Source organism: Leptosomus discolor, chromosome 15 (genome assembly GCF_034619465.1).
Source record: "Leptosomus discolor isolate bLepDis1 chromosome 15, bLepDis1.hap2, whole genome shotgun sequence".
Classification (NCBI taxonomy): Eukaryota; Metazoa; Chordata; class Aves; order Leptosomiformes; family Leptosomidae; genus Leptosomus; species Leptosomus discolor.
Genome location: NC_141405.1, coordinates 17311193 through 17333287, shown reverse-complemented (window position 1 = coordinate 17333287; position 22095 = coordinate 17311193). Strand labels below are relative to the sequence as shown.

Genomic DNA, 22095 nt, shown 5'->3' with positions numbered 1-22095 from the left:
GCTTATGGGCTAGATCCTATCAACGTGCGTGTCCACACTAGAGCATTGTACATCCAGGATGCTATAAGAATGGTCCGGTGCATGGGATCTATAATGCTACAAGGAAGAATACGAAATTACATACGATACATGTCAGTGTTTTGGTTCTAGCAGTTCAGATTCAGGTTTTGAGCCATTCATGTACTGACAAATGAGGTTCCATATAGCAGAAGTCTATTAAGAGAATGAAGGTCAAAATATTTCTCATTTTTCTTAAGTGTTAGTGACTAGATGACAATGTTCTGTCAAAGGACTGGAGAAGAATAAAAGATAAGACAAATAAATATCCATATATGATTATTTTGCTTATTTTTGGGGAGTGGAAGGAGCTGAGTTTTATTTATTTATTTATTTATTTCACTCCTAGATGACAGGACAATTAAATCATGAACTCCAGAATATTTGTCTTTTTCTCTTGTTTGAAGAGGGAGAAATTCTTACCAAGCAACACCACTAATCAGACTAGGAGAGTGGATGAACTCAACTTACTTGAAGGAGAAGCATATTCAGGAGTAGATTTGCATGGAGGTCCCCATCCTCTCATGTTGTATGCCGAAACATGGACATAATACCTCTGGCCCTGCCAATGGAAACAACTGGAGTCAAAACTATCACGACTCAAAATCTTGGCTGTAATGACTGGAAAGCAGTCCCTCCCAAAGATGTTTTCTTTGAAAAACTTAAATCGCTTTTAACAGCATCAACTGATGCACCATGGCAGAGTGAAGCGTAGTCCAAGGTTTCAGGGCAGGTGACCTGCTGAGAGTTACCAGAACACATCAGTTCCAACTGACAAACCACCATCTTTTCTGCCAAAGCTGAACCCTGGGAACTCTTACAATCAGATTTCAGGAATAGGGACTTCCTTTTTTCCTGTTGTATTTAGCAGTCTCTCTACCAGCACAGCAGTGGAAGAAGCTTGCTTTGGCGGCCACCGAAATCAGTCAGACCTTTATCGTCGATTTTGATGCATCACTCTAGGCCCATGGAGAGCACTTGTGAAAGCCTAACTCTTAATTTAGATGTGTGACATGCTTTGGAGACTATAGACAAACACACAGAAAGCACCGTTCTTAACACGTGCCTATGGAAGTGACTGTGCAAGCTTGCTTGATTTTAACTTTAAAGCAGTTACTCTGTTTTGTTAGAAAATGAGAAACAGAGTAAATGCATATTGTGGCTGAGCTCCCTGGAAGACAGTGTGCTTCAAATCAAAGACTTCTTCAGCTAAAAGGTTAGAAAAAAAACAGTATTTTTTTTCTGTTCTGTGTAGAGGAATTTGTATTGTGCCCATTGCTTACTCTTTAAAGTTAACTCATTTTGAAAGCCCGTGTTTTGGGGCACTGACTGAGGGTCACATACATACTCCCTCCTACTATAGCTTTGGAGGCCTGATTCAGTGCAAGGAGTTCAGAGGAAAGGCCTCAGCTCAGTGGGTGCTGGATTGAGCACCTCTGATAATGTTTCCAGTGGAAATAGTTGTATTTTGGACAAGCTTTGTTTTCATCAAGTATTTTGTGAATCAAAATTTGCTTGCACAAATGGTCCTGAACAGCCTGTAGGAAAAAAGACTTTCAGACACATGGTCAAAATTACTCTGCTTAAGAATCTATATGAATATTCATCAATTTTCTCCATTGCTGACCCTGTTCTTATCAGTGTAAAACGTTTATACAAAAATAAATAACAAAAATTACAATGACTGCCATCAACGTGTGTGTTCCTGGAAGAAGTAGAAGAGAAAGAGCTGTTATTTTAGCTGTTGGTCATCGAAGTCAGGACTAGATTTTTCACGAGTCTTTGATCTGCACCAAGATTATCCCGTGATCCAGAAAACAGCAACTTTTACTCCAGTCTTTTCTGTTCTCCCCTAAGCATGACAACTTATAAACCACTTCATGCTGTCTGTCTATTCCTTTGTGACTTTCAGATTATGGATACCAGACGTATTATGCTTAGTGACTGGAACTTGCTGCTAGAAGAAAGGCACTCTGCAGTTATTACCAACAGGCATGGATGCACATTAATCAGTGTCTTTGTGTCACTGGAGTGGCAGGGGACATCAAGATCTAAATGACTCATTTGGCACTCACCGTTCTGAGACCCGTGATGGTGTACCTCAAAGAGTGAAGATTGTCCATGATTATTTCACCAACCAAAGGAGAAAAGTCTTCTGAAGAGCTCCATTCCACTAGGAAGCAAATAGCAGGAGAAAATCAAATCAAACACCGCTCCAAGCAAAGAAATCAAAGTATTTGGATCACTCATGGGTTAACTTTTCTCCTAGCAGTTTCCCATTCCATGTGGATACTAAAAGTCATGTTTAACAATAATGTTTAGCAAAACTTCACACAATAATTAAATTATATGTCTGTGTATGAGAGAGAAAAGCAAAATATTGTTCAAAATCTTTTCAGGAAAGAATGCTTAAAAATACACTGCAATACAAATTACATTCAGTCAACATTTGCCCTCATTTAAACAATTTCCTTTTAAAGAAAGAGAAATAGTGGAAAAGAGTAGGTAAAGGATTTGGAACTGCTAATACCGTTTGGCATTTTATGCATCCAAACCAACAAAAAGTCCTGTTTTGCAGTTGCATCTGCATAGGTAGGCATGGGCAGAGAGTCTTTTGGCTCCACAGGTCCACAAAACTCTCATCGCCTAGCCTTGGCTAACTGGTGTAGAAGTACCCTCCTTGGACTAGACCTGACACTCACTGGAGACTCTCCATTGGTTTCCGTGGGTTCTGGCTTTCTTGTCCAGGCCTGATGCTGCTGTGGTCACTGAAATTACAGAGCTCTGTGAGGACCTATGAAGTTGTGTCCGCTTTTGAAGTGAGTTAAGTGGCGCTGGGCTGACATCACCTCCCACCCATCCTGCAGCCTAAATTGCAATGGGTACCTTCACCAAAGTGAAGCTTGTACAGAAGACTCATATTCCTGCTTAAAGGGTTATGAAATTAGTAGTCCTGCTGTCGGTACTCTTCCTCAGTACTCGCAAAAATGAATGTGCGTGTAAAATAGTGTCAAAGAGACCATCCAAAACTACTAAATGATTAAAAAAAAAGAATATATGCAAGTGGGGAGCTGATGGCTGCAAGTAGGAAAACAGCCTCTTTTTCTTAAATTACACTTTATTAATGATAGGTACTGTGATTAGATTTAAAGTTAATCCCGGAGTCATACCTCTGGGATTTACTAAATTGTAGCTTCAGGCTCAAACTCCAGGAAAACCTATCAAAGACATAGTGAAATTAATCTCTTAAATTATTCTGCTGTAGACATGGGAAAATCCCATCAATTTTCTGGATTTACACCAAACTAGGGGATTCAACCCAAAGCTTTCCCTTTAAGACTCACAAAATAATTTATAGATACTTTATCTGCGTATTTATTAGTATTGGAGTCAATAATTTAGGATAGATCGGAGGGTGTAGGTATTTTAATTTCAGCATGTGGAATTTTCATCTTCTGGTTGTGTCAGACTGGTATTTTCACGTTAAAAGAAAAAGGCTTCACAGAATTTTTTGCTCAGCGTATACAACATCTAACTGCCAACAGAGCGTTCTAAAATAGCCAAGTATCAATAACACAACTCATTTCTCCTTTCTCTCCTAATTGCTCCTTTTCTGCAATTGCAGTTTGTGAATGCACAGCATGTTCTGCAACATTTTTGTATTTGCTGCAGTGAAAAGGGTTTTGGTTTTGTCTATTGTCTTTGAACTTTTTCAGTGTATATTTTTCTAGTTTTCTGTGAGTTTTAAATACCTAATTACTGCCGCCTTTACTGGAAGCTATCTCTGTACATTAGTATGAAAATGTAGAGACCATTACAGTACCGTGTTGTAGGTTTTTGCTGACAACTTAATTATAGGAATACTTATAAGTACCATTGAACTTGATAGCCTGCCAGAGTTTCCATTGTAGACCATGATTTCCGGGGTTTATAACTCCACTGTACTAAATCATTGAGGACATTGTATAAATGCTGCAAACTTAGTCATGTTTTCTGTTTTCCAGAAGGATAAGTTGGAGAAGCCCTGTTTGAACTGCTGAACTTGTTATCAGCAGGCTTGCAGTCACTTCAGTTCCATTTTTCTTTTCAAAGACTCATGTAAAGCAAGACCGTGTCACTCATACCGATTCTGCCAACAAACCCTGTCTTCGCTGAAATCACCAGGCATGACTGAGTGTGCTTCTCGGCGTGAGGGGCCGTGGCAAGGCTGCACCCTTAGGCAGCACAAAACAAAAGCCAAGGGGGAAATAAGTAGCTTTAAGCTACTTTTGAGCTTCCCAAATTTGTAGCTGTTCTACAGACTGGAGACTGCCCAAACATAAACTGGTAGTTCAAGAGACATTTAAATTTGGGTAGCCTACACAAATAAACATTGCAGCCCTATTCTTGATGTGGGTCTCCTTCTCAACCCTTCCACTTGTATTCTGGCATTTAGAAAGGTGCTCCTAATATTTAGAGATCTTAACAGACTGCCTGAAGAGGAATTCACTGCCTTAATCTAAACAGAATTGCAATCCTACACATTCGCAAGCAGGCGTACAGCAGGAACATCGTGATACTAGTGTTATGACTAGCAACAGCATGGCAGTTTGTTCTCAGAAATAATCAAGGGCCACTGAGTTCAGCAACAGAAGCTGTTACCAAGGGGAGAAAGGGCTGACATTGCCTTTAGAGCCAGCTCAGGAACAGCCGAGGAAGTGGGTTTTGAAACTGTGATGTTCTAAGGCAAACTGCTGCCCCAGCTGATGTTGCTGGTGAAACCCCACGTGCAGGGCAAACGCCCTCATCTGCTTGCTGGGTGACACTGTGGTCTCCCAGTCCCCTGGGGGGCAACTACTGAAGGAGAGCAGCCAAGTCTGCCAGTCCTTCACGAATTACTGAGGCGGGCTGGGTACCCCTCTGATCCCCTCAACCAGCCGAGCCTCCAGTGGCTGCTATGCTGAGGCTTAGCTGTGCTTATCATTATACAGCCAAGCAATACCAGCATTTTGCACTTGTTTTTTCAGTTTACCCTGTGGTGGCTGAGACCCGTGAAATTGAAAACATCAGAACGTGATATTAGCTTGTGGATCACGTTATGGTTGTCATTATGATTGAGAACCCCCCCTTTAAAGGATACTTACCTAACAAGATGGTGTATACAAAGTTACTCAAAATTGAATTTTCAAATATATATATATATATTTAAAAACCTCACATTTGGAAAAAACCCTGCCCTCCAGTTTCAATAAAAATTTCCATAACTGAAAATTAAATATTTTTGAACAGCTGTGTTGGAATAGTGCTTTCTTTTTCCCCTTGTTTCGAAGTACTACTGAAAACATATCAACAGGGTACACTGAAGCATTGCTGGTTTTGACAGAATGTCATTCTCTGACTCATGATATCTGTCATAAAGAAACACATAACAAGTCTTGGAATTTTTTTGTTACTTTTAACAAACTTTTTTTCTCCCAAGATTTTACTGATTCAAGTGAGAAGAGGATAACACGATTTTGCTTTAAAGAAACACAAATCAACTTAAGTCACACAGAATTAAATTTGTATCTCGTTATACATTGCCAGATTTCAGCTTTCTATCATAATGATCATCTAAAACAAGACATAATATTCTACTATACGAATTAGTTGGGTTTTAAACCCTTTAGAGGGATGTGAATAACAGTGTCCCTATTTTATAGATGTGAAAACAAGGGCAAGGAGAGGCAGAGCATCTTGTTCACTCAGCAGGCTCCAAAACAACGAGGGACAAACTCCTGTGACCTATATTACACTTATTAGGCCAGCGTTGCTCACACTTTCTAGCTAGGTGGGATCTATGCAGCTCTTTCTGGTACCAATACAAAGCTACACGTCCATGGTCTTACCTGTGTGATTAACCTGGATCTCAAAATTATATAACATTGTGCATGAGCAACCCATCGTGAAGATTTTGCTAAATCTTTGCCTCCGTTCTGAGAAACGGTGCTGGGAGAGGCTGCACTGGTAGGAAGACAAAACATCAACCATTTGTGTAACTCCAGAGTACTTGGGACTTTAAGAAAGAACAAAAGGGTAGCTAACCGCAGTACTTTAACAGTTGAATATAAAAATGCTCAAGTATAAAAGCCCGAAGATGAAGAGGGTCCTTTATAAGAGCACAGGAACAAGAGCTGGTCTTGTAGGCTGTACCAACGGTACTGTAAGGGACCTGAAAGCTGTTGGGTGAATTAAGGATGGAGCATGTTCCAGTCCTGTTCTGAACACCCCAAAGGGCTGCTTTGTCGTGAACGCTGAATGTCTTTGCTGTTGCGGCTTTCCATCTGACACTTCACGTTATGTCAGAGCAGGGGTTTTTTGTGTGTTTAATATATTGGTGACTATGTGTTTTAATGAAGGTGCCCTGTATTCCAGAGCTAGCAAATGCACGATGTGTTGCTGCGGTCGCCAAGATAAGTAGTAATTTTTAAATAAACAGCAGTATAAACAGTTACATAAAACTCATGTAAATTGCTGGCACGTAATTTTAGACTGGCTTAAGTTATGTAACTTACTTGTGGCCAAGCTGGGGTTTTTTAATACTCAATTCATGCACTTTAAAATAAAGGGAGAAGTTTATTTTCACCTGTTTCTTTCCCACTCGCTTTCTTTCTGTTGTACTGGGCATGCCTTAAACAGCTTGTCAGAGAGATTGACAGACAGACAAGAGACAAAGTGAGGGCACACGACACTTCCTGACCCTATTATAGATTCATTCAGGAGAGCACCTTCTCCTGAGTCAAGTAAATAGCCTGAGCTACAGTAGAATTTGTCACTTCTCTTGGCATTTGTATTTGCTTGCACTTAAATTCCTCACTGAATTGCTGAGTAGATTAGTTAGGCTGAGGGACATGAGTTCTGCCGCTAAATTGCTGGGGTTTACCAAACAGTGTACCAAGCTGGGATTCTGGGGTTTGTTCTTGCATTTGCTATTGGCTTCCTGTGTGACCTTGGGCAAAGCTTTGTGCCACTATGGCTTTTAACTGAGACTTAAGCATCAAAGATTTTCTCTCCTTCCCTTCCTCCCCATGTCCAGGGCCTGGGCTGAAGGACACTGTGATCTTAGCTTGTGTTTCCAAGGGCCCCCAAACAAATAACGGCATTGTTCAATAGCTTCTTTTGAAATGTAAAACTGAAAGAGAGCACTAACACCAGAAACCGCTTCACACCATCTTTTTCTGCTTGCTGATCTTTATGAAATAATTCTAAGAGTTTACACTCATAATGTCGTAGCAGCTTGATTTAAGGATATGGGACACTGCCATTCATATGAACAAAATCAGGATGAAAGAACCTAAACAAATGTTTAGAAGTATAAACGAGTGAAGAGAATTGAACACCAGTGAGAAGCAGGAATCAATTTGTTGATGTAGACAATATCACCATCTGAGCCGGAGAACATTGTAGTATTTGGTCAGCTCCTCCTAGCTGCCTTGAGCTGTTCTTTCCAGCCTGCATTAAGAAAGGAACCCAATTTGTGCAGATTTAGGTGCAGGCTCTGTTCATGCCTCTCTCATGTTTGGAAATTCTCCAAAGAATGACAGGAGAGAGCTAAGTCACACCAGCTGACAGAGATCCCAGCATAGTGCTTCCATTCGGAAAAAACCAAATGTTTGGTACTGAGGAGTTTGTATTTGTTCCCGTGGGTTTGGTTTTTTGCCTGAAGGGTATAATCCATCCATAAATGCACTCTGACTTAGAACGTCTGGAATTGGTTGCATTCTGCTCAACGAGAGTGTAGACAGGGACAATGTGATACGAGTCACGGCATTTACAAAATAGACAGGTGAACTTTTCATTTGTTTGTTTGTTTGTTTAGGGACTCTAAAGGGGATTTGCTACAATGCCTAAGGGACTTAAGCATATTGCTGTGCAAACACAGAAGTCAAAACAATGTAGTCATGGCCTAGGACTAGGATTTCTAGGTGCTACTCAAATTAAAACCTGAGCTCCTAACTGCTCTAAATGGTAGTGTTCATTATTTTGCATCTTATCTGTTGTTTCAGTTATTTCTGTAAACCCGTTCAAGGCTCTTTGTACTGGGTCAGTAGAAACATCAGTAAGGCTGAAGACGAATGACAGAGATGCAAACAGACAGCACTGTGTCCACCTGAAGTAAATAAAGCACTGCTGTGTTTTAGTGTGGAAGAGCTACAGTGCCTGTCATCAGAACAACAGTCAGAACAGTACCAAGAATACCAGGAGCAGCATTCCTAGACTATTCCTAGAGAGCATATCTTCATTCGAAACTTCCGTGGCTATAAATCTTCATGATAATTGTTTCAGAGAATTTTTTTAATGATCGAATACTTTATTTGCAGTAAAGCTTCTTCCCGAACAGCTGTGGGCTCCTTTACCTTTTACACCTGCTAATAACCGATGATGTTAAATAACCTTTCTTGTGGCCCCGTTTCTGGATGTTCCTTTGACCCAGGCCAGAATACTCTACTTTATGTCTCGGTGTTTATGGGAAGCATTATGACAGCAGGCTGGGTGCCAAAGACACATCTTTCCTTGATCATGGTTTCATTAGTTCATCTTATAACAAATCTACATTATATAAATGATTTATGAGATACTATTTGTATTGCATTGTAATAAAATTCTCACAGAGAGAAAAAAATTGACTGTTTTTTGTCAAGTATTTAATTATGGGTTTCTAAGTACTTACAATTATTTATCCATCTGTATTAAGGTCACTTATTCCAGTACAAGAAAGAACTTTTTCCCTTTCTGTTAGTAAAAATGACATTCCTTACTAACATTTTATAAATAACTAAGAAAATGTGCCATGTGGGTGCATATTGCCATCCAATGTGGGCCAGTGGTTGAAAAGCTACAATGGATAATATTAACAGCCAAGATTCGTGTCTCAGCCCTGCGATGACAAACATATCTCACTCTGGCTGTGGAAAGAAAAGTGGGAGAAAACACATGTTAGAACTGTGAGAAAGTACATGTTAGAACTGTGAAAAGGGACTGGAGAATAAAAGGGGGTCTTATGCAAAGGCTTCGCATCCTAGAAAGGTGTAACAGGCTTGGCTCCAATTCTGCAAATTTCCACTCCCAGTGGGTACGTTTTATGCATGTAATCTGTGTAACCAAAGCCAGTGGGGAAGCTTATGAATGTAAGGACTACTCATTTGAGTGGAGCATGCATGGGTTAGGCTCCGCTTCTTCCCAAAACATAATACATTAAAATCTAACTAATAATGAGCGGTTGGGAAAATGCAAACAGAAAAGGAATCTATCGCAATGTACAAGAGAAACCAGAACACTGCACAGCACTGTTAACAAAGAAAGTAAATACACAAATGCTAATTCAAGTAATCTGTTTAATGGGATTCCACTGCTTTTCCTCTGGTTCTCCTGTAACGTATTTTTAAAGAGGGACTTAGCTGCATAGATGTTAATTAATTATGTTGAAGGCATTTATTTTTCTATAAACTAATCCCTACAGTAACTTAAAAGAGCTTCTGCCTTTCCCTAGCGCTGCAGCCAGGTGTTGTGGGCAAAACAGTCTTGATGTGGGGAATTTTTACTTAATTTAATTTATTGCAAATTAACACAAATGCTTCTAATCACTCCTTCAGAGTGAGAAGGTAAAGAAAACATAAACAATTAAACGAACATTTAGGTGAACACTTTTCCACTGCCTTTCCCAGGCTCAGCTTAAGCCAAACACCTATCCTTCCCCTTTCCTACTGTCAACTTCCCTTGTCTCCACCATGGGATTACACTCAGCGGTGGGGTTTTCCGTCGCTTTTAAAGCTAGCTGGGCCAGTTGTGACCAGCACCCGGCATCTCCTGGCCTCCTCCCATACCCGTGGCCTCTGGCCACTGCAACCTGCCATATGTGCCCAACACAGTACTGAGGCGTGAGCTAAGTGGGTGCTCATGCGTGAGCTCATTGGGTGCTCAGACATGAGTTAATAGGGTGCTCATGTGTGAACCAGCTGGGCGTTCATTAGCAAATTAAATGGGTGCTCATGCATGAACTGATGGGACGCTCATGCATAAATTGATTGGGTGTTCATGCATGAAGTAATTGGGCACTCATGGATGAGAAGAGTAAACCTGAGAGCTTCAAGCAGATCCAAAGGCCTGATTCCAAATTTACATGCATTACCAGTTCTGTGGGTCAGATCTAATTCCTAGAACAGTATCAGGTTTGGGTTGGAGAGGCATACTGACTATGTTTTAGACCCTTTATGCTTGTAAATTGTCCAGGAAAGTCCATGATGGACCAGAGAATATTTCAGGAAAAGTGGTGCGCAGGGAAACTTGGCCACAATCCCTTTAAAGATGTTCTGGTTTTATTTAAGTCTCCAGTGAGGAAGCATTCCCAAAAGATCTGCTAGATCAGGAACCTCCATCAAGACAGAAGCTGAAGGTCTTGAGTTACAGTCCTGCCACTGACTAGGAGAAATTCACCTCTTCTATGCAAAACCTATGAACTGAAAGCTATAATGCTCAGCCACATGCAAACAATTTTAAAAAATACTTATCAATTTTGGCAAGTCAAAGCAAATGTAAAAGGTAAAGCAATGTGCAAAATTCAGCAACATCATAATATGAGCCTTTTTTCTTAGACACCAAAGGCAGATAAACCCAGAGCCTGTATGTCTGGGTTTGCTCATAGCCATTCATCTTGAGCTGCTGCTCAAAATTGTTATAAAACACAAAGCAGGAGGAAAGAATGATTAAATTGAGTAACTGGTGTCTGATAACTACATTTTTTATTCACACCATCGCTTAATACATGATCCATGTTCAAAGGTGGTTTTAAAAAAATAAAATTTCTTAAATTTTATGTTGTCCAACATACTACAGACATTGAAAGGAGCTAGAAATAGAGAGGTTTGTTTTAACATGTATACATTTCTGTACTTGCTAAGTGTAAAAATAGAAGTCAAATTGCACAGTCCTGTTAGCTACCAAAATGTAATGTGCAAATAAAGTGCCCAGGAGACCTAATAAAGTGCCATAAATGAACTCCTGTAAAAAACATCAGACCACACCTATTCAGCAGGATAAATTCAAATATCTTACAAAGAAATGTATTCTCTTTCCTTTTTATGGAGTAAGAACTGTTTTGGGGAAAGAAAGAATGAGTTTCAAAATTTACAAAGAAAATTTGAATAATAAATGAAAAAGGTTTCAAGACCAAGTTGACTGCAGAATGCTACTTAATTCCACTACAGACGGGAACAGGATCAAGCAGTGATACAGCATCTACTTTAGAAAGATGCATAGTTATTAATATTAATGCACCCCAATTTCCTACCTAAGATTCACTCCTACAAGCATTCATTTCCATAACTGGGGTACTTCTGGGAATCAAAGAAAGCACAGGCTTGCTGTTTTCTACTCTGACACTGCTATGTGAACTGTTAGTAGCCACCAAAGTGGGGAAAAAGGTGGGAGATGTCATATATATATATATATATGTGTGTGTATTTAGGTCTTTGTGTAAACTCTACCTATTAGACTGGCCAAATCTGTCTGGAGTCAAACCTGCAGTACAGTACTAGAAGGATCACTGCGGGAAGCCTGCTATGGAACAAATCCAACTTGATCAAACATGGCAAGTCAGCTATTGAGAGACAAATCAAATACGTAATTACAAAACATACGGTATATGCTGTTTGTACGTGCTCACAGGGACAAGCAGAAGCCCACGCAAAATGATAAGATTATTTGGTTGTGAAAGGATTACCCTTGAGAGTAAAACATACAGACTCACACAAAATTTGCCAATAGTTTTTGTACAATCTTTGAGGTTTTTCACACTGAAATTTTCAATGAAACGTTTCCATTGACACAGTGAGATGTCAACTTGGAATCTCAAATACAGATTTTGTTTGACCTACAGAACTCATATCACATGTGCCAACTTGGCAGGTTTCCTCATCCCGTGATCTCAGGTGCTTAACAGAAAGACAGCCCCATCCATCCTTTAGTTGAGATTTCCAATGATAACACCAAATTGCACCAGCCTCTCCTGGACAAAGGTACTTGCCTATAACCAACGCATTTCACGCAGCCACGCGATAACAACATGTAGTGGCTACTGTATATCTCGCTAGGACTGACCCAGTGGCTTAAAGACAATTTAAATTATACACACGCAACAAGTTCTGAGATGAACCACAAATGGCCTTGGAAGAAGGGAGGCAGGAAACAACTTTTTGTCAAAATTTAAGCAAGACATAACTCTTTCTTTCCTGATCTAAGCTGACATGTTGTTGGTTTGGGTTTTTTTTTTAAAAGCTACACTGACAAAGGAAAAAAAAAACATCTTCTCTCCTAGAAGACAACTGGGCAGTCCTGACAAACATGAAATATTCTGCTAAAATAACAACCTAAACAAAAAGGTAACAAGGGCTGAAGTGGACTAGACAACTTAGCAACACTATCTGGAAAATAACTTGGCATCCAAGTCCACAGCTACATCCAAACCGAGAGAAGATCAGCTCTGTTTGCTACATCAAACATGGCTCAGATTTTTTTCCCTCTTACTCTCTCTTCAAACATAAATAGTTCCAGGCTCTTAAATAAATTAGCTCAACTTTGGTTATACAAGCTGATTCATTTTTTTCTCCAAAAGGGAATATAGATGTTTCTTTAAGAATTGTAAATAAAATATAAACTGAGATTTTCCATTGCATAGTAATCCTTTCCAGTCAGTAATGATCGGTGCTATGTCCATTTTTGTTCCTTATGCTATACTTCAGGATCACAGCATTATTATGACTACTTCTGATGGGGAATGGATGAAAAAAATTGTGCAATAAGAGGGGGTTTACCTGTGCTTATTCACCATAATAGCAAAACAGTAATCAGGTTTAAAATGTGCAGAAAATAAGTGCAACAAAATTACTTACCATTACTTATAATTTTTAAAAAAACCTGCTTTCTTTATGTGTATGTGTTGTGTGGAACGTGTGAAGCCCAGCAAGGCTAATTAGTGAAAGGCAACAGTTCTGAAAAGCCCTACAAGCACTTACCACTCGGGACTGTTCCTAGGAGTCAACTGGTGCCTATCTGGGTTATGTTGCAGCTGGGATTTTTTGCATCAAGACAGTTACAGCTCTAGGATAAAAATACATCATGCAGTAACAACACGATTGTGTAAACAAGGTTCACCCCCAGCTTCAAACGGTGTCAAGTTATTTTGTGTGTGTGTGGAACGTTTAGGTTGTGTTTTCAAAGATGTAAAACTGCAGCAGGTCTTAAGTACTTCCACGATGGGATGTGAAGTTTGGCGTTGGGGCATGATTAGCCAAGGGCAGGGGTTTTTCTTCTCAATATTACAGTGATGCTTCACATCCTTCCTAGAACTGGCTGGGGTGAGGTGTCTCTGGCTTTGAATCTCTCTCTAGCATGGAACAGATTATTACTATTATTATTGATTTATGTCATGCCTGTCTGCTTCCAGCCTCAAAACACTTTACTAAGTTACAATATACATAGGAATCATTTCACGTCAGCCACCACCACGCTGCAGCCTTCGCTGGAGGGAAACTGAAGGGAGCCATTAGGATGGTGCCTGCAACATTAAACAACAATCCAGGAGAGGAAGTAAAGAATACTCTGGCTCCCGAAAGCAACGGCTCAACAGAATACAGTCACTGAGCTGCCATCCAGCTGGGACACCAAAGTCAATACCCGTTCACTGTGTGTGGTTAAAATTAAATCTTCTAATGAAGTGAGATGGTTTTAGTGGTTAGAGAGTGAGTGCAAAGTATTATTCTCCTGTATTATTATTTGTAAGTTATACAGCTAACAAGGGAAAAGATCACACACAGGAAAATAGCAGACATCAGATAATGTTCCAAGCCCAGTTTCTAAATGATATTTGGGCAAATAAAGCTTTGGAAAAATATGTTTAGAAAAAAAAAAAAAAAAGATGAGACGGAAAAAAGGAATTGGCAGGTTCTCGCTGTTTTTGGGGAACTAAACTAAACTGAACAGAAGCCATGTCAGTTTTTATTCCCTATAATTCAGGTCCAGAGAAAAGATTATTAGCTTCTGTTAATAGCAGGTATTCCCTAAACACTGCTGCAAATGCTCCTGAATTTTAACTTGCTTAGAAAAAGAAATAGTAAAGTATTGAGGGGAAAAAAACCCTATCGGCTTATTTTTGTCCCTGAATTAGCAAAATGCTTAGATGGTTTTCTGGATAGGAGGTTTATATGTCTGACTGAAAAGATCCTCATGCAATGTTATCAAGCTAGTAACTGCTAGCTGGTTCTAATCATTCTGGCAAGTGATCATTTGAAAGGTTCATTTTATGACCCCTCAAACTAGCACAAAGAATCTCACTCTGTAATGTAATAAACAATTCTACAACCAGTGCTTAATTAATTCCCGAAAGTCACAAAAAGGAGCTATTAATGATCTTTCTTTTTATCTAACCATAAATATGCAAGTCTCCTGGGATAAAGGATTTAAAAAGAACATTCTGGCAAAACTAACTGTCAACTTGATAAAGCATAAAATGATCACCAGTGGAGGTAATTCGAAATAGTCTGATTAGAAAGTTAGGTCAGGTTGGGTTAAATTTCTCTGAATGTTGTGCTTACCAAAAAGAGAACCGAACTGGCACAGCGCAAAGCAGAATCAACCCAAATGAATACACAAGAGAAAAATACTACAACCTTTAGAAAACTCTTTTTAAAAATCAATTCTATTTGGGAGTTTGCTTTACTGTGAAAAGATGAGCCATCATTATAATTAATTTGGACAATATTTCAAGATTGTTTAAAATACGCGTTTTACAAAGAGCAGGCTGATATCTTCAAGAGAACTTAAGTGTTTTAGGAGCCCAAATATTGTTTTCACAAATATATCAGGCAGTAGGAAGCCCTTAAATGAAATTTAGTTTCCTGGCAACCCAACCAATTGCTGAAAATTAGATTTAGGCTTCTAAAGGGCTTTGATGTTTTTGAAAATCACACTTCCCACAGCACTGCACAGCTGACTAGGTGCAATACAGTAATTTACCCTTCTGCTGAGGCTATCAGGAATGGAATCACTTTGATGGCTTTAGTCATGTCTGGGAGGTTGGGGTTTTTTTTTTCTTACACTATAAAAAATATTTTCCTGGGCATAGCCAGTGATGACTGGTATCTCTGACCAGAAGCAGGGGGAGGAAAGGAAGAGAGAATCTGCCTTTTCCAAAATAAACTCATGCAGTCCTTTGGGTGCTTGTGCTTGATGCCAGTGGAGCCTGTGTACCTGCGTGTCTCACCTTGAGGAGAGCTCCGTGAGCTATCGGACCCTCAATGGACTGGGGCTGCCTGAATCTCTCCAGTGGAAGCAATCCCTGTGACACCCACACGTGGAAACATAAATAGACTGCCCCACAACACAGCCGTTGTGGTCCTTGCTATGTGTATGGCAAGCCAAGGTTCAAGTACCTCCCAAATGAGTTTTTGATGATTAATATAAAGAAACAAACACAACATGAAACATTGAGAGATACACACTGGGGAATAACTAAGAGGACTTTCAGGCTCCCCATCCCTTGTCTCCCCTGGGCTGGGCAAAGAAGGCCTCAGATCTTCAGAACAGTGCTTTTCAGTTTCTTGACCTGTGGAAGGACTCAGGCTCCCACCGGAAGATGGAGGCTGTAGATTGCTGCACTTAACACCGAGGAACTTACTGTTCCAAACATTTTAGAAAACCTGGAAGTTCCTTTAAACAGGAAATTTTAAAATTTCTCATTTTTGTTCTAATCGTCAATAAAACTTTTCCTTTTTTAATGTTGGAATTTCCTGTGGAACAGAAATTCTGTTTTAAAAATGTTTCTATTCAACAGTGCTATTCAGATGGAAGCATTTTCCTATTCATTCCACTTTGCAACTGACTGGTGCCACCCCAAATGTATTGCTCTTCCAAGAATGATGTGGCAGCTCTGGAATAGCTAATTAGTTGGGCTGTATGATACCTCTGCCAAAAGTTTCAGCTTCCAGAGGCATTCCTTTAAGGAATGGTGGTGTGGGTTTGGCATTTACAAGGATACACATGGTTTCAGGAGCCCACAGGCACCAAAAGTTAGCTTGTGTTTTATAACTGCTCATCTCAACCCAGTCATTGAGCCGATGTCCTAACCACAGAGAGTCAAGCAAACTGCTTCAAAGCACTCATGGAGAAAGCTTTTGGTTAATTTATTTTTCTTTTTTAATAAAACTCTTGTCTTTGGGGAATCTTTTAAGAAAATTCCACTTCGAAACTACAGACTGAGAAAATAATTAAATTCAAACATTACTAGCAGTGTAATATAATGTCTCGTAGATAAATACCTTTGTCACTTAACCCTCAAATTTTTGTGCATTGTTAAGGTAAATGAAAGATGTCTAAATCCAGTACCTTTATACTTGGTCACCACAGCTGAGTTGACACTCAGAGGTTCTTGGAAGGTGACAGTGAGTGATGTACTGCTTGTTACCATGAGACAGACATTGGTTGGCGCCTCGGGGGCTCCTGGGAGAGAAGAGAAAACATCAGCTCTTCAGCACAACAAATCCTATTCAAACAATGTTTCTGAGCCTTCAAAGAACCCACTGAAAATCACCCTGCAATTGCGAGCTTTGGGTTGTAGGTGTTTGTGTTCTCTGCCTTTTGAGCATTTTAATTAGTGCCCCTGCTAACAATATCCTGCAGACACCATTTGTTTCTATCATGGTTTTTGACTCCTTTCAGTTAAAAATATCTTCCTGCATATATGTAACCCAATAAAACAGATTCATGCTAATTATGTCAATGAAAAGCCCCTATAAATCTCTTGGGGTGGGAAGGAGGAGAGAGAAAGGACAAAACCACAAAGAGCTAATTAAACCTTTATGGTTTCACTAACAAACTCAAATTTATCAAATAACAGAAAACATTTTTACATTATTGTGATTCAGAAATTGCAAATTCCACGAATGTTTCAGTGTAGTAATTCAAAGATACAGTTGTCAGTTGAGGCCTAACATCCTGTTTTGGTTTGTTTTGTTTAATTTTGTTTTTAAAAAAAGCTTAATTCACAGAATATCAGACTCAATTCAGAAATCAAACACAAAATGTCATGACTTACTGCTGGGATTGATTTAAAAAATCATTATATTAACTTATATTACTGCTGTATTTCCTGTTCTTAGTATCTAACACAAGGAGCACTACATCTGTCTTGAGGAAGTAATTGTAGAATACAATAAATTTGAGAAAATTATTTGTAAGTACATTTATATAAAGATGGTTGTAAAAATGTTAATGGCAATGATTATATTTCATTGAATGGGATAAAGCTAAAAGATCTACACGTGAAACAGTTCAGCCCTGTTTACTCCTTCCCATGGGCCCAAATTCACATTTACTTTGGGTACAGACTTGTACAACTATTTAAATTGACTCAATCATGACTACGCTGATGAAATGTTATATACGGATGCCAAAATTAAGATTAAGTTTTCACAATTTTTGTACGTAAAGTGAAATTCCATCGTTTGATCAAATGTTTAGAACAATTCAATTCTTCTAAAACAGAATAAATTTTTTTTAAAAAAAATCAAATTATAACAGAAAAAAGGCCAACATCGCCATCCCTCTTCCTCCCTATTCATATTTTCTTTTCTAATAATTCTATTTCAAGCACATTAAATGAGATCCAGAAGTGAAGAGAAATAAGCAGGACAGAATCATTAGATCCTGAACCAAGAGTCTGAGGTGTCATCAATTTTGTGCAGCCCACTCCTAGAGGAGCTGTGGGCTTGTGGCTCTCAGGGAATGTTAGTGTTCTAACATCAATTCCCTTCTCATTCTTGGGAAGGCCATTTAGTCGTATGCCTCAGTTTTCCCACCCTAACATTTGTCTGCTTCACAGCAGTGCTATGAGCATCAGTTAGTGAGAGCAGAGTGTTCTCAGTTGTAGAGTACTTGTCTCGAATTTTGCAACTCCTTTCTTCTACTTACTAGCATGCTCGTAGCCTGCCTTCATGCGCTTGTATAGCCTGTATCTCCATTCCCATGCTTTTAGTTGCTTCTCTTTTTCTGTGTTGTCTGTACCAAGGCCTTCATTCATCACTTGTGCAGACAATTCAGTAACTCGCTGCTGTGCTTCCTGGACCAATGTACTCAGATGCACTGACCTGCTTTCCATGTTAACAACTACCAAGAAAAGGGAAAAGTAAGTAATTGCTTGGTGGACTTATGTGACAAAATTCTGGCCTTACGCATTCCGGTATAACACATGTAAGGTCAAATCCTTGAACGCTCTGCCTTCCAGTAGTTATCTTGTCATCAGGTCGAATAGAGCATGCCAATTTATACCACTAAAGAATCTGGCCACTTAAATGGGATTAACAAATAAATTGAGCCAATTTTGTCTTCCAATGTTTCCCATATGCTTAAAAATGTCTTAATTAGACTGAAATTGCTTATGTGTTTTAAGTTAGCGGAGTATTAAAAACAAACTAAAATAATAAAGCATTTTTTTTTCTATCCAACTCCTGCTTTGCCATAGTATCGTAAGTTTTTATAGAAAAAAAAAGAAGATTGTACTGGTTATAAACACGTACGATATATAAATCTCTACAAGCAAAGAGAGATCTAATTGGCAAACTTAAGAATGAGAGTTTTGTGCGTAAGGGCCATGGCTGGTATAGAATGGATTTCTTTCCACGTTTTCTTTGTGCCATAGTTTTGCCCATGTGATATTTAGTTAGCCTTCTGACAGACTGGACAGGTAGAGAGCAGCTTGACACAGGGAGGTTTTGTTTCATTCCAGTACTCAGAGTAATTTTAAGTTGATGTTCAGCAGTTCAGATTGCCTGTGTGAACTACTGCACACTGCATGAAGCTGAAGGTGAAGATGGCATAGGTTACAAACTAAAAAAGGTTTGGTTTTAGCCCAAGTCCACAAGACGACTCTGAACAGCCCCTTGATTATACAGTGAAATGTGGGGAATCAAGCCCTGTTTTCAGAAAAGATCTTAGCCTGAAATTCTTGCAGTTTAGAAAATAGGACTTGTACAGGCATTTCTTTTGAAAAGAAATGCAACCAGTGATGTTCAATATTCCAAAATCACAGGAAATAACTTTCCTCTGGTGTCTGGTATTTTTGTAGAAGAGCTCTGAGATAGTCTTAATTTAAAAGGCCCCTGTTTACCAAGAACACTGCCCTAGCACAAGCAGCTGCTCTTGGCAGTGGTGGGGAGTTGCTGTGTAGGGGCAGCCAGGCTCTCGCTTTCCCTAAGGTTCACACAGGAACAGCGTGAAACTTGCACAAGGTGCACCGGTTGTTCACTTGCGTGAGCAAGGAGCAGCAGGCATGCCTGAGAACACCAAACCGCACCTAATAAAGGACCAAGACTCTGACAGGTTTCTGACATCAAAACGCCACAGGAGTGAAGCCGTCTGTGCATATGAACGTGTTATTCCTAAACTGGAATCATAGGATCATGGGCAAATCAGATTGGAAAGGAGCTTCTCTAGTCCAACCTTGTTCAAAACAGTAACAGCTATGAGGTCAGACTAAGTTATTGAGGGCATTACCCAGTCTGGTTTTGAAAACTTTCCAGGATGGAGGCTTTACAACAACTCTAGGCAACCTGTTCCACTGCTTTACTGTCCTTATAGTGAAAAAGGTGTTTGTTTTATCCAGTCTAAACCTCTTGTTTTAACTTTTGCCCTCTGTCTCTCATAACAATATCACAATCGAAGTTTACTGGAGTCTAAGAATAATGCTACGCACTAATGTGAAAAGTGCCATGGGATCTTTAAAGCCACAGGAGGAGAACAAAGAATTACTCAATGCTTCTGACATCCAAAAGCTTGGTTTTGAAGAATGTTTGTCTCTAAGACTTTGCTTTCAGGTGCTGGCTTGAAGCCACGCTTCTTGAAGTTTGATTATTCTTCATATGGACATCCGAGACATATGGCCAGGCTTACTGGAATCTGGTGTTATCCTCAGAACTGCCTGTTTACTGGGAGGCCAGCGGTGATATGGTTTCCTGGATCCATGCCTACAATAAGCATGCAGCACATCTGATAGCACAACAGGATGGAGGAAGGAGATTTTATGTGCCAGAACTCCAGGTGATTGAGAACTGGCATTGGTTCAGGTTCTCACTAAGGATCTGGCTCTATCTATTTAATCTAGATCCTGATCCACAATCATCAGGTCTTGGAAATGTGTCCAGTCAGCCACTGGAAATATTAATCTTATTTTTATTTGGGTTCACATGAACAAGCCAAGCCAAACCATGAGTATATGATGAATAAGAGTAACTGAAAAGATAACACAGTGAGCTTTGCCTCATCCCCAACTAAATGAATATTTTAAATGCCATACTCTCTGATCTTACTTTGTGTTTAAGAGATGTTGGATTCCAGTTAAGATTTATACAGTCTGAGCTCCATGTGGAAATGAAGATCGTAGTTTTACTTTCTATTGCTTTATCTGCTGCTGTTTCTATTCCAGGCAGAAATCCAGGTGATACAGATGGAATCTATCTGTCCTCCAGATCTTTTCTACAGCATTAGGTTAGGGGCTATAATGAGATTTCAGCTGGATCACTACGGCTGATATAGTGGAAGAGCAAGAGTTTTCTCTGTAGGAAGTTTTCTGCGTGCACTTGGAATGGGGAATTCTTCTACCTTACAGTCTCCCAGATGTGTGCATCTCTCCTATGTGCTTCCAATCAGATTAAGAGATGCTTGTGTCCTGTTCCAAAATTGGGGTGAATCAGAATTTTACCTTGAATCCACCTCCACCTCCCCCTGGGGAAGTCTTGCTCCACTGCCCACCATAGAGAAATGAAAATGCCCCCACTGGGTGCTGGATCATGTTCTTGCAGCCCTGAGATCATACCAACAGAACAGGTTTCTTTTTAACGGGGTTGGTTAAGTACAGAAAGCAAAGCAAAAAGACCAGAGAAAATAGAAAGTGCCTGCTTTCAGGTCCACAAGAATGAAGCCACATACAGCGATGCTGTGAGCCTTCGTTTTGTACGCTGAAAATAACTTTTTGCATTTTGCTTCAAGTAGCAACTGTAAACCCTTAAGGTAAAAAAAACAAACAAACAAACAATCATTCGCTTTTTATTGAGAATGCTTCATCCATTATTTCAATCAGAAAAACTAAAAATCAAGATAAGTGAAGTGGAAATTTGGTTGGTATATTTTGAAATGGAAATGAAGTGGTTATATATTCATATTCTCTGTGTTCATAGGCATGTTTGCATTAATTACAGGAAATGAATACTAATTTATGATTGCCCCTGCTCTCCATCAGACTGCATTTATTTACAGATGAGGTCAATGAAAAATTAGTTTAGTCTTTTTTACTGCTGTTTAGAACACTCAAGACTGTGTTTTCCTCTAGATTTGTCATGGTTAATGAATGTTGCTTCAGCAGTCAATCATGTACTCTAAATGCTGTCACATTTTTTTTTAAAGCCTCAGTCATGAACCATGACAGAAAAATAAACAAATAAATATAAAACTAAAAAACTCTTTTCACTGAGCAGCTACACTATGCAAAAATCTCCAGGGAAGGTTAAAGGAGGCCAGAATAAATGATAATATAAGTGCTGTGGACATAGAAAAGCAATAAAGGTGTACCAACACTGAGAGTCTGGCAAAAAAACTCAACACACACACGCACATGCACACACACTCTCCGGTGAAAAAACTGGCAATGTTAGTAGCCTCAAGGTGCAATTTCCTGGAGCACTGAGATTGACATGCCAGCACTAAATGTTGTTAATTTAACTAACTTCAAATTAATGGCAGAGTCTGCAGTGGCCGGACCCCTCAAACACAGTCTCATTATAGCCTTGCTGGGAATGTCCTAAATATAGGCATTGACAGTTTAAAACAAATTCGCATACATTGGTGTATTTTTAGACACGAGTAAGGCGTCAGAGTTTGTGTCATGGTATACAGTTGATTAATTGGGTTGGTAAGTCACCCTTCAACCCACAAATTGTGCATAAAAATGCCCATGAAGGAATACAAAGGAGTTTTATA

At 39.4% G+C, this 22095-nt stretch overlaps 1 protein-coding gene across 2 annotated transcripts in view; it reads right to left on the bottom strand.

Moving 5' to 3' along the window:
- ANKFN1 (ankyrin repeat and fibronectin type III domain containing 1) overlaps positions 1–22095 on the bottom strand; it is a 67572-nt gene that overhangs the window by 31010 nt on the left and 14467 nt on the right. For both annotated transcript variants that reach the window (XM_086473668.1, XM_086473669.1), the window contains 4 exons: positions 18037–18231; positions 16453–16566; positions 2133–2230; positions 529–619 (listed from right to left, as the gene is read on the bottom strand). In XM_086473668.1, coding sequence (XP_086329794.1) covers positions 529–619; positions 2133–2230; positions 16453–16566; positions 18037–18231 — 498 coding nt within the window. The remainder of the gene's footprint in view (positions 1–528; positions 620–2132; positions 2231–16452; positions 16567–18036; positions 18232–22095) is intronic.